This window comes from Toxotes jaculatrix, chromosome 4 (genome assembly GCF_017976425.1).
Source record: "Toxotes jaculatrix isolate fToxJac2 chromosome 4, fToxJac2.pri, whole genome shotgun sequence".
Taxonomy (NCBI): Eukaryota; Metazoa; Chordata; class Actinopteri; family Toxotidae; genus Toxotes; species Toxotes jaculatrix.
This window is the reverse complement of record NC_054397.1, coordinates 13270034-13288451: the sequence shown is the minus strand read 5'-3', so window position 1 is coordinate 13288451 and position 18418 is coordinate 13270034. Positions and strand designations below refer to the sequence as shown.

Below are 18418 nucleotides of genomic sequence, written 5' to 3'. Positions count from 1 at the left end.
CAAGCTCCAAACACTAATGCTTAGTTTGCAAATATGGTAGACAGGTTGCAGTAAGTTTGGCAGTATATCTGTGGTTCTGTATCACTAGTTTTAATGAAGGTTCTATTCCCCTAGAAACACACCTGTAGGTAAAGGAATCAACCACATGTATCTACCAATGAATCTTTAGCTCAGTAAGCTAATTGAGTGTGGTCCAGGGTCATGGATTTAGGATTGCTCCCTGTAATACCAACAAAATGTCTAAATGATCTTTTATCTCTCCTAGGAAGCTCAATACCTCTTCCCTTTCTGTTTTGTTTCAGTTTTGAGTTCTGGAGGTATGCACTGTGTTTGGCACCTCTAACCATCAGTAGAGCCAAGCAATTTTCATAGTGGTGATCAGGGCTGGCACAAGAAAGCGTGTCTTGTTCTGGTTACACAGGCAGTGCATGTTAATAGGATCAGTTTAATGTTGGTTTTGATCTTTTTATGGGATTTGTTGACACTAATAGAAATTGCTAAATGAGCACGAAACTTACAAGTAAACTGTTAGGAATCATAACATCACTATGAAAAGTTTTAGCAATGCTGGCTATGCATGCATGGTTATGAAATAGGCTGAACTCAAGGCAGTGCGGCAAGGGCAGTATAAGTGGATGTGTGCAGGGCTAAAAGCATTGCCAACAGTGCTGTGGAAGTGACCCAAAATCTGGTGCTGTGTCTGGTGGGGGCTTGGCTTTAGTTTACGGTGGCCACCACCAGACACCCCACAACTACACTCTGTTTCTGTTCGGCTTCTGTTCGTAAGTTTTTCATGGACAACATTCTGTTGCATCCACTCTGCTTTTCATTTGAACACCCAGCTGTCTTTCATCCCTTAACCTGTTCCCAAACTCAGCCTGAGCCCAGAGCCTGCATGATGCCCCGCCCTTACCTTGCCAGAGTCAGGGCTCACATAGAGGTCAGAGCTGGATTGGATTGGACAGGATGGCTGTCTGTCAAACAGGCGGTCCAGTACCTCGATCTGCTGCGGCGAGAACAGCTCCCCTCGCATCTGCTTCCTGAGGAAGTCCCGCCCACTGTGGCCATGCCCGTTGGCCAGTGGTGACTCCTGCAAGCCTGTACAGGGAAGGCAAGAGAAAGGAGTGAGATTAGAGGAGTTGTAAATGTAGGATATTTAAGGGAGAATGAAAGGAGAAAGAGAAGAGGTTTAAAGAGGAGCAATAATGTGTTCTGGTGTGTGTGACCGAGGGAAAAACTGGAGAGGAATGAAGAGAGGAGTAAAGGCGTGGGTTGATAAAATAAATCACTGAGGCAGATGTGGAGAAAGAAGTTAGAGTGAAGTATAGACTCAGATGAACTCCAGTGAGCTGATTTAGGACTGAGTGACTTCATAGATTGTGGAGACTCGGAGAAAATGCTATACAAATGCAATCCATTACTGAGCACACGCTGTCGCTCCTTCTTGATCTCTCAAAAGTACACCCTCGTCTCTCACGTATACACGCTCCTCCGTCTCTCTTGTCATATCACCCATACACACACAGACACACAAATATATATTGCTGTGGTATCAGTATTAGACTGTGAGCTCTCGTATCCTGCAGTTATTGCAAGGCTGAGGGACTGAACGAGACAATTATAAGAACTCTGAAGAGTCGCGGCCCACAAATGATTAGAAAAGAGAGAACGAGAGAAAAAGATAAAGAGAAAAAGGGGATGAGGGTGAAAATCCCCTGCTATACAGCCAATTCATTGCTCCAAACTGGTCCTGAGAGCCTATTTTAGTCCTGGGGGTCACTGTGTGTTTGGCGTGTGTGTATGTGTGTGAGTGTGTGTCCGGCAGCAGGGGTAGTGATATGACAGACAGGTGGAGTGGGGGAAGGTGCTTCATATGTGTGTGTGTGTGTGTGTGTGTGTGTGTGTGTGTGTGTGTGTGTGTGTGTGTGTGTATATATATATATATATATATATATTTTTTTTTTTTTCCCATTTGAACAGAAAATACAGATCCATTTGCGCCAAACTGAGGTCCAAAGAAAAAACAAAGCGTGATGTAGCAAGAAAAAGGAGAAAGAAAGAAAGAAAGAAAGAAAGAAAGAAAGAAAGAAAGAAAGAAAGAAAAAGAAACTAGAGTTGGAGTTCTAGGGTATTTGTGAAAATATTACTTATCTTCTATGCTTTTTTGGGTTTTATTTTCATTATTTTGGCCAGCATTTCTTTGGGTTATGATAACATTGTATACTCGAAAATAAGTGCTGAGATCTGGAAACATGCCATGAATTTATTACCTCACAGCTTACACTGAATGCTAACAGTCAGTGCCAGTGAACAGGGTCATTTTCCCAATAACTTAGCAAGCAGATAGTTAGGGCGTGTCAAATCCTGGCACCTACATTACCCACAATGCTGCTTGACAGAGGTGCGGGTGTGTTAAGAGTTTGATCAGAGGTGCGGGTGTGTTATGCTTGTGGCAGCTAATGTAGCCTTAAGCCTCTAGCTTCAAGCAGAGATCCAAAACAGGCAACAAAGATCTGGTAAGCTCACTTCTTTGTAACTCCACACCCACTGATTTTTTTTTCAAACCAGTGGTCTTCAGACCCAACCAATGCTGACTCAAGTAACGTCACTAACTATAATAACCATGGTATAAAAGCATTTTAACCACATACTAATCCATCGGTCTACAACTGTATAACGCTATTGAAACTGGCTGCAAGCTGTATTTTCCTAGTTTGAGTGGTACCCTCTGAAAGGCAATGTCTGAAACATGAAGTGATAAATGTAGGCCTGACACATTTCATTTCAAAGACTTAAAGTAAACCTCAAATCATAAGACTGTAACCAACTGCTGGAGGAAAAAAAAAAAAACCTTCACACTCACACAGTGCTACGTACCTCACAGAACCTCGCCAAACCTTTTGAGTACACAAAACCCCTTTCACCCACTCTCTCACAAACACACTGCTTGATCATAATCTCGATTCACTTCTATAACGACACACACACACATACACATATACAGCTGCTGGGAGCAGTGTGAGTGTATGGTCCAGGTCTCCAGTGACAGACCAATCAGGGGGGAGATAAAGCCAGTATGATGCTTTAGCCTGGTAACCCACGGCGACCCATTTAATCCCACTGGCCAGTCCCCATGATGGAATTCAATTGATCAATCATGTAGCTCTGATGGCACCATTTCAGTCAGCTTATTGCTTTCTGCTTTCTCTCTGTCGCGCACACACACATGCACACACAACACACACACACACACACACACACACACCCTGAAAGACTGACCCAAGCCGACAGAGTGCCCACAAAGAACTAGAGAAAGACAGGGAGCAAAGGGAAAGACAGAGCCTACTGTAATCGAGCAGTAAGAGCAAAGCTTTTACTTATGATAATCAATATTGTCCATTCATCTGTATGAATGTGTGTAGGTGTGTGTATGCTTGTATGTGTGCGTGTTGGTGTGGATGTGGGTGTGGGTGGGTGGGTAGCTTGATATCCGGCTGGTCTCATTGTATCCATGGATGGGTAAAGAAACTCATTGCCGTGACGGGTTAAATCCTATTCACTGTCGGATCCACGCACGCATGCACGCTCACACACACACACACACACACACACACACACACACACACACACACACACAGCTGCCTCTATCTCTGTGAGTCAGTCTCAGAAGGGAAGCGCTTCTCTTCCCTCTTTTTCAGAGCAGAACAAAACAAACAATGAGCCCTTATTGTTCTCTCCTTTCTGCCTTTTTCCTCTCTCTTCCGCCTTCTCTGTCTCTCTCTTTTGCTCACTCACTCGCTCTCTCTCTCTACCTCCTGGTTCTCTCTCTCTCTCTCTCTCAATCACCATCCTCCTCTGACTCTGCCTGCCGTTGCCATTTTTCAGCAACCCAGGAACACTTGAATTATTAAATCCAAATACCTCTGAGAGTTAGGTGGGTTGTCACCTGTATGTGAGTGTTGTGTGTGTGTGTGTGTGTGTGTGTGTGTGTGCATGAGTGTGTGTAAGACACCACCAGTGTGCATCATTTTGCACTTGACAGGGATTATCATACTGATAGGACAAAGGTTTTAAGTCTGACCTCATAGCCCCAGCCTGTGCATGCATGTGTGTCTGTGTGTGTGTGTGTGTGTGTGTGAGAGAGAGTGTGTGTGTGTCCCATCTCAACTCCACAGATCAAAGTTTTGAGGGGTGGGAGGCACTGAGAGGAACTCAGGGTGAAGGGCGGAGCTCCCCTCCATCCTGTCCGCCGTACTCCATCTCTTGCTTATTCCCAGTGTCTTTTATCTGGTAACTGCTGCATGTCACAGTGGATGCACAAGGGGGTGAGAGGTCACCCTGGCATTCTGGGTAAATGCCACTGACACTATTTCTTCTTCATGTGAAAGAAGGTTTTGAACAACCACTATATATGTTTCTCCTTCTTCTCAAACATACTGAGAATACTTTTCACTCGAGTTCAAAGAAAAGAAACATTCCCTTCAATAACTGGCACCACCTGTTCTGCCCTTCATATCCATGTATACACACACACACACACACACACACACAGCCTCTGTGTGTAAAAGAATAGGTTAAGATACAATGGTCCCCTTTTGGCCCCACAAGTCAAGTTCTTCCATTCACTACATTCTGTCGCCGGTCAAACCCCCACTTCCCCTTTCTTTGGCTGGGGGCACAGGTCACCACAGGGCTTTACCCCCACACACTCCTGCTGCTGATTTACACACACACACAAACACATGCTACTGATCTCGTCTTCTTCCTGTGTTCCCATCACTTGCACAGCTGCCATTTCTATGCTTATAAATTACAAGCAGAAACACAAGCTTTCCTGCAGCATGTTGTAATGATATGGAATGATATGATATGATATGATATGATATGATATGATATGATGCATTCTTACTCATGTTATAGCAAGAGGCTTGTATTAATAACACTAACTATAGCTCAGTTCCATTTAAGTGTTCAAGAAAGTCGTGCTAGCAAACCACCATGCACCATATCAGGGTCATGGAGCAGGCAAAACATAAGTGTGATTCATTGATTGTTAACCTGCTGTGAAAGTGCAATATGTTTGTTTCCCCAAACCAAACTCCTCATTTATAGGCTCAATTTATAGGCTTCTGCACCCTAGGCCTACTTGCACAATGGCACATTTACTGCTGCCTCAAGATCTGCTGCATCTTCCAGTGTCCAAATGCTCAGCTGATGGCACACCTGAGACTGCTGTCTTTCTAATTATGGCCCCGATGCATTGGTCCAAGTCAGATGACTCTGGGCAAGCCTTTCCCCCTGCTGTGGGCGGTGTGTCTCTTCTGTGTTAGGCAGTATTTATTTATTTATTTTGGTGTCAGATTTGAGATCAGCCATCAGTTATGCACCCTTCTCCGGATACTGTGTTCACTGACTGAGTAATAGCATCCTTTTTTTTGTTATTTTATATCCGCTACTGACACTACTAAATATGACAGCTCGTTTGCTGTTCACTTCCTGCAGCAGTACCTCCACTTCAGAACTGCTGAAGTTTTTCTTATGTCTTCAGCTGGGTGCTCCACCACCTTTAGATTTTTGTTTGGGAATTCTTGACTTTTCTCCCAACTTTTCTTTTTAATTTCTGTGTGTGTAGTCTGACGTCCTTTTATGGGGATTCATGGGGCATTTACCTATGCAAATTAGGAACAACTGCCACGAGCTTTCAATTTACGAGGACAATGGGATTCATAATTATAAGAACACGTGCGAATAATTCGGAGGTTTAAGAACACGTCATGAATCTAACGTTGACTTTTCTAGGGACCTTTCTCAAGAACAAATTTAAGAAAAAAACCCTTTGGAAGATCTTGGTGAATGTGTCATGACTAGCCCCTAAGGGGGCTGTTCTCTTTTGGTTATGTTTTGAACTTTCTTTTGGACTCTCGGACTCTTGTTAAGTTTTTTTCACTGTTCCTGTTTTATTTTGAAATCATGGCCCTTGTGTATCTTGTCTTGTTCTACTTCCTGTCTTTGTCTTATTTCCCTCCACTTGTGATTGTCTGCCCCACCCTAATTGGTTTCACCTGTTGCCTATTGCCTTGTGTATTTAAGTCTTGTTATTTCCTTGTGTCCTTGTCGGTTCGTCTGTGTCCATGCCTGAGTGTGTGTCCATGCCCGAGTGTGTATCCGAGTCTGTGTCTTCCCTGTGTTCGTTCCCATACCTGTGCCTTGCCTGTGCCTTTTTCCCCACCTCATGGACTTACCTTGGTTTCCTCTGTTTGCATGTCAGGACGTTTTGTATTTCCGCTTGGTTTGGTTTCTTTTGGTTGTTTGAGTTTTGTTCCCTGGCCCTGGACACTTCCAGTGATTTTTGGTTCATTAAAAGACTTTAAGTTACTCCTAGCCTGTCTTGGGGGTTATTGCTTTTGGGTCCTGGCCTGATTCCTAGTCCCAACATAACAGAATGAAGCCCAGTGTTCACTTCTTTTATCAGGCTTTTAAATTCTTTGCTTCATACGTGGAAGGTCAAGGTTTGAACCTCATCTGATGCTCCAAGGTGCATGTGAAAGACACCGAGGGTCTCTCTGACTGTCTTGTTACTGTATATGTAACATATTCAGCTGCTCAGAGAGAACGCTGTGTGATTGTGGGTCTCTTGTGTGTGATGTCTTTTTGCCTTTGTGTGTGTACAGATGTCCTTACAGTCAAGCATATGGGTGTGAGTGTGTGAGGGAAGCTTACATTATTGTGTGTTTGTGTATGTGTTTGTCTGTCCATGTCAGTGCATGCTGTTCCCCCTGTCGCCCCTTGCTGTGTGTGTGTGTCATTATCCAGCGGGGGCTGCTCTAATGGAAGCTGTGATTAGCAATGCTGTTAATTAGACCACAGAGCCAACCGCGCAGACCTCTGCCACAGAAACATTGCAGATAAAACACACAAGCAAAACGTGACGCGGTGCGACAGCGCTCGAGTGACGCTTTCTGGACGCTCAAGTGAAACGAGTAGTGATACCATGTTTTCGATATGAATTACGAAACACAAGGTCCAGTCATTGTAAAACACCAACAGACCACACATGTAGCACATGGTGTAGCACGCCATGCACATAAAAAACAATGTGAAGTGATAATGCTGCTAATTAGATTACATAGATTCTGCTTTAACAACAAATCCCACCACAAAGCCTTTACCACAGACATTAGAGTATGCATAATGGAGAGGGATACATTTGTGTAATCGTACATGATTCATGTTAGTGTTCTGTAATGTAATGTTCTTGTCAGTAAAATAAGGCTTTAAATTAAAAGTAAACCCATCATCAGATGTATTTCACAGCAGAAATTTGGACTTGTCATAGCAGGAAATGCACAGCTGTAACTGATAACATTGGCTCCACTCCTTGTGAGCCAAGTCAGTGAACCAGTGGGCACAATAGCAGCACCCTGGAAAAACACACCTTAACGAAACAGGGCCATCTTCAGCATTATTAGTTGCATTTCATCATATAAAAAGTCAAAATGTCTGCTGTGAAAAGGACAATTATGGGTTAGTATGAAAAGTGTTGTGTTCGATTTCAAGATTCACTACTATAGTCGAGTTTTCATCCAATTTTAGTGGTTAAGTTTTAAGGTTAAGTTTTAACCAAATTGTTTCAGGTATTAAGTTGGGTAACGTTACAGTCTCTTCAGCACAGATCTGATGTTTGCATCTCTTCAGTGTAGCCAAAGCCTCAGTGGGTGTCTCAGGCACTTGCCTTGTGTATGTCACAAATTATCTGTGAAGTCTGTTTCTGTTGCATTTTGTTTTTATTTTTTCACTAACCACCTCAGCCAAGTGCTAAAATTTTTTTTTGCAGCATTTTGACTTTCCACCCATGGGAGGTGATGTAGGACTTTGGTGCATTGTGGACTGGGCGGCAGCCGCCCCCGCGACCTGGGCCTGGACCCAGATAAGCGGCACATGATGACATGACATGACATTTTGACTTTTTATAAAATTTCGGCATTTGTACTATTTGCGTAAATTGAAAAATACGCATAAAAGAGGACCTTATGTCTCAGTCAAAGGACAGAGGATAACCCTGAAACTATAGCTGACGATGCTATTGTTAGCAGTGACCTTCATCTAAGCTAAAAACTATGGATGATGGTCTGTTGATTTCGCATTGGAAGGAAAACTTGGAAAAATTATCAGCTACCCTTGTGTGGTAAAAAGTGTTCATCTAGTCTATGTGTCTGTATCTGTGCTGGGTCTAAAGTGCTTGTGCTCTGAAGTGGGCCGTATCTGAACATATCAGAGCACTTAAGGTGCACCTGGGATTCATCCTGGAACCTGCTGGAATGTTTTGGAAACTGATCAGCAGTGGGAAAAGGACCCCGTACTGTATGTGTGTGTCTGTGCGAGAGAGTGAGAAAAAGAGCGAGATATACCCCCTAGTGGCGTTCTGTCACCCCCCCACCCCCCCCACCCCCCCTCACTCCGACATCTGGTCCTGTCTCATTTACCGTAGGAGACTGTCTGTGTGATGGCTTTTTAATGCCACTGACACGGCCACATACACACTCACAATCACATGTATGCACACCCACGTACACAAACACATACATAGAGTACTAGAGAACCCCCTCACACACAAGCTCACACCTCTATTAACATGCATAAAACATTGATCCAGTATGACAGCGTATATGATCAATAGTGCACGCATTAAACTAATTTCTCAGGATGCTCTCCTGTGAACCACTGTTAGTTAACAAATAGGGGTCTCTGAATGAAGATGTTTGGTTTAGAACTCCCATATTGCATGTGCACACACAGAGACACACATCTGTCGTTGATCCTCGTGTGCTGAGTTTTTTCCATCTGGGCTTTCATGGAAAGGAGGGGGGTCCTGAGGCTGCCTATTATCATGTAATGTGTTTGTTGTACATTTGTATATGTGCACATAGGAATCGGTGCATATTTAGAAACATGCCATTTACACTGAAAATTGCAATGATTTGCAATTGCAGGGATATACAAAAACACAGTCTTGCGCTCACCTTCGTCCCGCTTCCTCTTGCCCACATCAGCAGCTGAACTGATACCCAGAATGCCACTGATGGAGTACGAGGAGCCGGCCGAGTCGCTGGTCACTGCTGAGACCTGTGTGGCTGCCACAGACGTCGCTGCAGAGAGATCACATGACAAAAGAAACTGTTTGAATGATGCACTGAGAAATCACAAAACAGGCAGTGGAGAGGATTGTACAGATTTTGACCACTGAAAGCAGTTTTTCTTCTGCTTAGGTTTTCTTCAGAGGCCCTTTGAGAAAAATTCAGAATCGGTCACAGAATTTCAAAAATGCAAAAACATCTATCCAAAAATGTCAAATAAAATATAGACGTAAGTTTATCTCAGCCAAAACACTGTGGCCTGAAACAGGAGTAATCAGGAGTAATTAAAAGAAACACTTTTATTTGCATGTGTAACTATAAACTCCATATTTCTACTATTTCTGAACAATTATGAGCCACTTTCCACTAACATGTATTGTTCTGTACCGTTTACTTGAAGAGCAACATTCAGATCTCTTGATTCTGTTACTTGTGATGACTTCACAACCAAAGATAGTGTAGAGAACAAAAGACCTCTGAGTGAATGCTACACAGTTTAAATCCAATCCTATTTGTTCTCACCATAAACTCAACAAAGATGCACTTTAATCCTTTAAAACTTTACTGGGCTGTACAGACTAAATTGAAGCGAGGGGGGAAAAAAAGCCACAAAGGACAGAAAGTCTGTCTGTATTTTGCTCCTCGTTGTCTCTCCCTCTAATCTTCCCCCTGGAGGAGACAAGTTCCTCGCCGGGCGACATAGCGACATACTTGTCACCGCTTCAGTGACACACACACAAACACATACACACACACACCGAAATATACAGTCACTCGCTCCTCCTTGGTCCCTTATCTGTGCCCCTGTAAGCGGACGTGGGGTTGAGTGACAGTATGGTATCCCAGGAGGGACAGAAAGGTGTGGAGACAGACATCCTAATCCTCTCTCCCAGCAGACCCCCAAACACAGAAAGACAAGACCGAAAAGAGGAAAAAAAAAAAAAAGAATACAACAAACCAGAGGATCAAGGTCCCTTCCAGCCGTTACTCCTTCGCTAACGACAAGGAGAGTATAATGAATGCATATCCCTCCTTTTCCCATCACTTGATTTAGCACTTCAATTATCTGATTTTCCTTTCTCTTTCTTTTCAGTCTTTTTTTTTTATCAGAACGTAACGCTTTTATTCTGCAAATCCAAATGTTCAATTTTCCGCCTGGGAGTGGGACCCATTTATCTGTGTAATCTGTAAATGTGTGCGCGTGTATACGTGTATGTGTGTGTGTGTGTGTGTGTTTCTCGGTGGCTCTAGGTGTATGTGGGTGCATGTGTGTGTCTGCTAACTGTGTGTAAAAGGCAGGAGTCAGGGAGTAGTGTGTGTGAAATTAATTTAGATTAATCGACAATGTGAGATTATGAAGATATGAGAGACACCGAAACACAATCCACTGCAGGACAAAGTGAGGAAGAGAGGGAGGGAGAGAGAGAGAGAGAGAGAGAGAGAGAGAGAGAGAGAGAGAGAGAGAGAAGAAGGCTCCCATATATTATTTGCACTCTGAGATATTCATCGAAGAAAAAGCTGAAATTTTCCAGTCGTATTTGTAATAGATATTATTGCTTCAGTCTGCAACATGATTATAAATAACAAATGAACAACCAAACCTTGTTGCTCTGAACAAAGATTTAAGTTTCTTTTTTATGTTCATTTCTTTCAAAATATAACTTAACATAACAATGATCTTCCTTTTCATGACTTTTTGAGAGTGGACATGAGAATATTATTATGATGTCCATAATTGTGCATGATGTCACTGTAGTATCAAGACTATTGATTGATCAATCAAACTAAAGATAGAATTGCTGAATTATAATATTGCCATTGTTGCTTATTTACTCTAGATTTCCTTGCAATCTCCTTTATGCTGGCAAAACAAAACAGTGTAAAAATTACCCACTAAGGTGAGCGCCTCTTTTCTGTCACAGACAGGTGCAGCAGACAAGACCAGTAAAAGGCAGTTGGTGTTGATTAAGTGATTTCGTGGTTTATATTCAAATTTACAGTTAATCAAATTCCCACAAAACAACTGCAATAAATACGGACCTTTTTAGACCTTGAGGCTCTAGGGCCCTCTGGGCAATTGCCCACTTTACATGGTTAATAATTCAGCCTACTTGTAAACTAGAATGTGTGAACATACTGTAAATACTCTATTCACAGTCTTGATCTCCAGTAGCCGGACATTGCAGTGTGTATAATGATGGTGTTAATAAGCTTTGCTTTATGGGCATTAAATTGTTTCAGATCCATGTTTACGAGGGAACTGTGGAAACAGGTATTACACAAAGACTTTCTGGATCCATTATTGTGAGACACTTTCTTTCATGAATTAAGTGTTTAGGATGATGTGCTTTGATGCTCCAAGTCTTTATGTTGATTATTGATAATCACTGTTGGCAGTTTTGAGGCTGGGGAAGCACATCCCACTGAACCATTGCTACAAAATAAATATTTTTAGTTGGAACGCTGTTGTACTAAAGATTTTGGAACTTGTGGAGTGTCTTAGTGTTGTACAGGTTTAAGATGCTGACCATGTTACTGCAATGTCCCAGTAGGAGTCTGACTGGACGCCTTTGTTAGATGGCAGCTCTCCACTGTACATGTGATAATGAGGGTGAAAGGTACTTTACTCCAACCATCACACAAATCTTATTTTACCAGTAAAACTGGCAAAAAAAAATCAAATGTTCTTTTTAAATAGAAAATGGATTAAATAAAATTCTACATCCCTTTCACTGACTTTAATTTGAGACATCTTGATTAAAACATTCAAGTGATGAACTTTGTCGCTCACAACATTACACGTTGTGTCCATGAAGGCTTTTGCTGGAAGTTAAGGTCCAGAATTTCAATACGCGTCGTCGTTCCAAATACAGAACACAGTCTCCTCTCCAGAGAGATTCACACAAAAATGTCTCCTCTGTAAAATTTGCTTTGACGGTTTGAAACAGGATTTCATTGCAGCGACCTACCTAAATTGTGAGCCGACACTGAGCCCGTTTGGCCAGGTTGCTGCTGAACCTTAGTCCGAATGATCCTGCAGGAGGAGAGAGGAGATATTAGTGTGTGTGATCGTTTGTGTGTGTGTGTGTGAGAGAGAGAGAGAGAGAGAGAGAGGATTCTGAGTGACAGAGAGAACATGACCATCGTGGGAGCGCAAAACTCTGTGTGTGTGTGTGAAGTGGCTGAGGCAGGCTGACATGGCAGAGGGGCCTCACACTTCCTGCTTGGCTGCTCATGCAAGCCTTTTTTTTCCTCTTTCCTTCCCTTTCTTTTCCTTTCCTCCCCTTTTTCCTCTCCTCTCTCCTTTCCTTCCTTTCCCTTTCTTTCCTTTCCTTTTGTGTCTGTTTCTTTCCTTACGCCCGCACACCTTCCTTCCCTTTTGTCTGCCTCTTTTGCTCTCTCCTTCTCTCTCTTATTTCACTATCCCTCCCTCTCTCTCTGCCTCTATGCTCAGGGGAAAGGGTTGTCTTTGTACCATCGTGTTGAACCACTGAGCTGCAGCCACTTCATACATATGGAGACTGGGGCATCTTTGCTTTTCTCTTTTCCACTCCCAGACACACACACACACAAACACACACACATAAAACACACAGTATTATATTCCTCTGTGTGCTACCTACACTCAGTACCTGTTGCTATAAGTTGATACTCAAACACACACACTCAGATTATACCGATTACACAGACTGTAGTACCTGTTGATGGAGCTGACGCTGGGGACACTGTCGTTGTCACACACTCTCTCAGCCAGGAGCCTGTCCCGGATCTCCCAGGCAAACATGGTGGGGTTTTGGCGTTTGTAATCTGCGATCTTGTCGACCACTTTGGGTGTAGCAACCTTTGGTTTGGATCCCCCGATCACCCCGGGGCGGATACTGCCAGTTTCATAGTACCTGCCAATCAAAGCGTGGAAGATGCTCATGTTGGTCATGGGGAGGAAAACGAGAAAGTTGTACTAATACAAGGAGAAGTGTTAAATCAAAGCCTGTGGAAGGTTAAACCTGTAAATCCAAACTTGTTTTCAGTTGTCTGTAATTTTAATTTCAGATTGCTTCCAGCCCCATAGGGGCAAATTGGTTAAAATATTATCTTGAAATTAAAAAATTGACATTTAATAGATCCAAAATGGGATTTAAAAAAAAATATGCAACAACAACATGCAAGAATGACAAGGCTCAGCAGTTTTATCAGGCTGAAGTTTATACATTCATAACTATGTGACCTGACGAGTTCATCTGACATTGATGCTCTTACTATAACAATCCTTACAACAAGCAACATAGAATTTCGTCCAGCTTTAACCTATAAAACTGAGACCTGAAACACCTTCCTTTGTGTTGTTTGATTGTTTCTCCAGCTTTACCTCTTAAAGCTGAAATACACAACTGCTGAAATCACATCCTCACTTTAGTGACAGCATCAAAAGCTCGGAATTAATTACGTTGAGTTTTGCTTCATTGCTGATATCAGCAGTTACATACTGGACTCCAGAGACCTGGTGTATTTTTAAAAAAAGAAGGTGTTTTACAGGTCCTTTAGTCCCCCCCCCCCCCCCCCCCCCCCCCCTCTCCTTGTGGTGATATGGACATTGGTCCACTCAGTCTCACATTTTTTTCTCCTGACTCTTGAGGTGGTGGAGCGACCTTACCACTGCTTTCTTTTCAAATTGTAAAGGTTGATCCTCCTGTCTCGTGTCTGCTTTCTTAAAATATAGGCAGGTTCACATTTTTTAAAGTCCATCTTAAAAGAACACTCACTTCTCTTCATTTTTCTAACTCAGACAGCTGAAGTCTCATGTTAGCTTCAGCTGAACATCAGAGTACAGGGAGGGATTACAGCAACCAAAACCACTTTCAGTGTACTTAATGTACAGGCATGTGAGTACTGCATTGAGGTAGACTTTAAAAAATAATGCTTGGATCGAGATGGGAAAGACAGCTTTCATGTTTTCTGCTCAGCTGAGGAGTATTATAACTTATTCTGTGGTAAAGGACTTTGACAAAACTGACAAAAGACAAAAGACTTGACCTTTTTAGTTTTGTTTTGTCCACAACTTTCTGTGTTGCTGTTCAGCCAGGTCTCCTTCACAAAAGAGATCACTGATCTCAGTGGGACTCACCTGGTTAAATAAAGGCGAAATGTGACCCTCACTACAAGTTAGTTGTGGCATTGCATTCATCAGAATCTGCTGTAGATAACTGTGTCAGCTAAATGATTGAATGTAAATGTAATACGCTCAAACCACCTGGAAAAAAAATTATGTATTTCTAATGCCTGACTCAACCTGTGAATGGCTTTTGTTTTCTTTGGCAATTTCACATTGTGACACAGAGGTAAACAGAGGGTGGCATGGATACACACACACACACACACACACACCACACACACTAATGTTAACACACACTCAGAGATTCAGGCGTTTCGTGTCCACCATGGCTATTTCATGAATGTATTTGCATGCAGAAGGGGCATGGGGGCAGGGGGTGGGAGGACAGCAAATGCGCTACTCAGCTTGCAGAAAAGGGGGGATGCTGTGTGTGGATGCAAGCTGTCAGTCAGTCTTAAACCTGCTGCGCTCTCTCTCTCTCTCTCTCTCTCTCTCTCTCTCTCTCTCTCCCCATCTCTCTGTCTTTCTCTCGCTCCACCGCTGTACGGTAGAGTAATCCCTTCCGTGAAGATGTGTGTTCCTGTAAATGTGCGTTTCCTTGTCTTTCTTTTAAGTGTGCGTGCGTGTGTGTGCGTGCATGTTGTGTTGGTGCGTGGGTGTGTTTTGACTATTCACAGCTGGAGTATAAACACGGCTAAAGGAAAAACAATCTATTTTCAAATGGAAAACTATTTAAATTATTCACAGCTGAATCATTGGTGAATAAACGAGCGTGGTTATTGATATCCGCACAACGATGAGCCAATACACACACACACACACACAAACACACACAAACACACACACACACACACACACACACACACACACACACACACACACACACACACACACACACACACACACACACACACACACTCATACACACACACACAGGGTGGTAGAGTTGGTGTTTTTGTTCTGCTGGCACCAGAGAGACAGAGAGGAGAGGATAAAACAACCCTCCCTCCCTCCTTCCATCCCTCGATCCCCTCTCCTCCCCCCTCATGGTAACGCTTCAGTGAGTTGAACGGCCAGGACAGGGGAGAGAGAGAGAGATAGAGAGAGAAAGACAGAAGGAGAGAGAGAGAAAGAGAGGCAAGGGAGAACAATGAGCTACACATTTTTTGATATAGCTGAGGGTCGCTGTAGCTAATCCTTCCCCTCCGTCCCCACAAATGGTCTCTGTCTCTCATTCGTTTTTTCTTTTTCCTGCACTCTTCTTCTTTAACACGCCTTTCCCCTTTTGATTGTGTTCCTTGTTCTTGTCTTTCTCCCATTCTCCATCTCCCTCTGCCTTTTTTTTTTTTTTTTGGGGAGGTGCAGAAATATGGTGCCACTTTCATTTTGATGCTAATTCCAAAAAGTGATGAATCTTTTCCCTTTTGTCCCCCTTTCTTCTGTGGGGGACGGAACGAGCAGGGATTTACTCTTGAATTTAGCTTTGAAAAGGCAGTGGGAGAGACAGACAGAGAGAGAGAGAGAGAGCGAGAGAAAAGGGGGGTGAGTAGAGACAGAAATATTGAGAGGGGTCGGATGAGAAATACAGGATACAGAGAGAGGAGAGGAAGGTGAAAAAAGAAAGAGTAGAGAACAGAGTGAGACAAATGAGATAGAGAAATGAGACTTAAGGGAAAACGATGTCAGGCAGAACAGAAAATGCAGCTTGTGCATGTTAAGGGAATTGAATAAATGACAGAAGTGACACTGAATGAGCCAACATCACCTTACAGGTGACACATGTTGACTTTATTTCCCTAAACCGAATGACCCCAAAATGAAAAAGAGGAGTAAAGTTGACCATGTTTGGTGCAGTCATTTTAAGTTGTCCTGTCTCATACTGCACTAGGCTTACACTTCAGGCATTTTCATTTTGCATAAAAGATGCTGTCAGAGCAAGAGGACGGCATTCTTAGCCAACTGTCCGAGATGTGACATGTCAGGTCACACTCTGCTGGATGCTGTTGTGTGTCAAAAGGCCTCCGACTGTGAATATTTACAGGACTGTCACCATGTGGTCGTGGGTGCTCACGTGCTCATTACCTGCCCAGTATCTTGCTGACACATCCGTGGCTGACTCGGAGCTGGCGTGAGATGTCGCAGGGCCGAACCCCTTGGTGGGCGAGTTCTACTATTCGCTGTCGCACTACATCAGGGAGGGGCCTGCCGTTTACAAACACTCCTCCAAGCTGGTTCACTCCACCATGTCCTAGAAGTGAGAGGAGAGACACGGTTTTAAATGAATCAAGACAAGGTCAAGGACGAGTGAGAGACAGATAAACTCAGATGTGAGTAACCACATGCAAGACTAAGCAATTGCGGGTTTAGGGACTTGTGTAACAAATAAAAGGTGATTTAAAAAAAAAAATCTTATTTCTTCATTAGTGTCCAAAGCATTGTCTTTCATCCAGTTTGATTTGTAAAGACACAACTGGCAGAGCAGAGTCATGAAATGAAACTCATACTACTGATCAAAGTTAGGTTTACTGATTCTTCTGACAACCTCAGATGATCTGTTTTTTAATTTAATATATGTTTTAAACCAGTTACTATATAAAAATAGAAATACTAGGATGTGGCTTCAGTGGGAGGTTGACAATCACATTCACACACGTGAACTGCTCAGTGAAACTGCACTCTTCCATTGCTAACTACTGAGCAGCTCAACTGAAGCAACTATATATATTTGAATTGCCCCCCAGGGGACAAATAAAGTTCTTGATTGATTGATTGTCAAGCAAACGTCTTTTCTTCAGCTACTGGCGCTTCCTTATATTTATGATTATTATTTATTGGGTTTGGTTCAGAAATTTGGTAACTTTGCAAGAACCAGACTTTCTGGGTTGGTATCCCACAACTGCTGGTCTCTGCCTGGAGTCTATTCACAATCTTCTGCCACTGATTTATCTTGCTCAGCATAATAGTGCCAGTTGGACAGTTCCAAAGTGCAAACTTTGCCTATTTTCACTCGGGGCAGAGTACGCTAAGATCTTAAGTAAATGAAGGGATTTCAATTAATTACCGACCAAGGCCTTGCCCTGGCCCCTTACTGAAAGATACCCCTAATATTTCCCCTGAGGAATGAAGGGATGAAAGTATAAAAGTGAAGCAAGACTGGTAGACACTAAAATAGACCAGAATAGCTGAATCTTCACATAATTTAATAACTTAAATTTACAATATTGTTATACCCTGTTTAAATCTTTCATTCCTCTACTATGGTTGCCATAAGATACAGACTATTATAGTTTCCTGTTCATTCATCTGATAAACTTCCATTTTGGACAGACAGATTTAAACGGCAGCCACAAAGGAGCAAGGACAACAATGAGAAAATGGCCGAGAATTGGAGAAAAGTAACTACACAAGTTGATTATACATGGATGTAGTCTGTAATCTATAGTTTCAGTTACCCCGTTCTGGAGTCACATCAACATGCACTGGACAAGAGGCTGGGTACACCTGGTCGACAGTTTGTGACAGTTTGCATTCACACCAATGTGAACCCCACAGTGGAAGGCAGTGAAAGCCGAGCAAACTTCCCTGAACTTGTTTTGAGGCGACAGTGTAAACCACTACTAAACACTGTATCAGACAATTTCCTCAGCAGAACCAAAATACAATATATATATGAGTGAGAGATAGGGAATGAAGAATTTTGGGGGCATAAACGTCTCTCCTTCTCTGCAACAGTATGTGTATATACTGTATATGTATATATCTCACCAAAGGCAGAGCATAAATCAACCAGAATTTCTCTACCACATAATCCACTGGCTTTTGTATTACCATAGTGATTACGTCTTTAGGGGAAACACACACACACAGACACACTCACCCTCGCTAATCCTAGCTGTGGGGGTAATAGATTTTAAACACATTACCCCAGCAGGGATACCCCCTCAAACACAAAGCTGTCCCCTGAACCTGTCCCCCTGTCCTCTTCTCTTCACCATTATCATAAAACAAAGAAATGCATACAAACACGCACACACAGACTCCTCCAGCCCAAATATAAATAAGTCCACACATGGAGGATGAATACAGAAATGTGAAGTCTCGAGAGTCTCCTTCTGTGAAATCAAACAAAGCTATTTCCAAACGGCTGATGTGTACAGTCACTCGCTTCCATACT

General features: G+C 42.8%; 1 protein-coding gene across 2 annotated transcripts in view; it reads right to left on the bottom strand.

The window, feature by feature from the left end:
• Positions 1-18418, bottom strand: part of pax5 (paired box 5) — a 50335-nt gene that overhangs the window by 18328 nt on the left and 13589 nt on the right. Inside the window, exons 2-6 of one of the 2 annotated variants that reach the window (XM_041036337.1) lie at positions 16327-16492; positions 12833-13030; positions 12104-12168; positions 9021-9146; positions 914-1098 (exon numbers count right to left, since the gene is read on the bottom strand). In XM_041036337.1, coding sequence (XP_040892271.1) covers positions 914-1098; positions 9021-9146; positions 12104-12168; positions 12833-13030; positions 16327-16492 — 740 coding nt within the window. The remainder of the gene's footprint in view (positions 1-913; positions 1099-9020; positions 9147-12103; positions 12169-12832; positions 13031-16326; positions 16493-18418) is intronic. The other variant, XM_041036338.1, reaches the window with a different exon arrangement.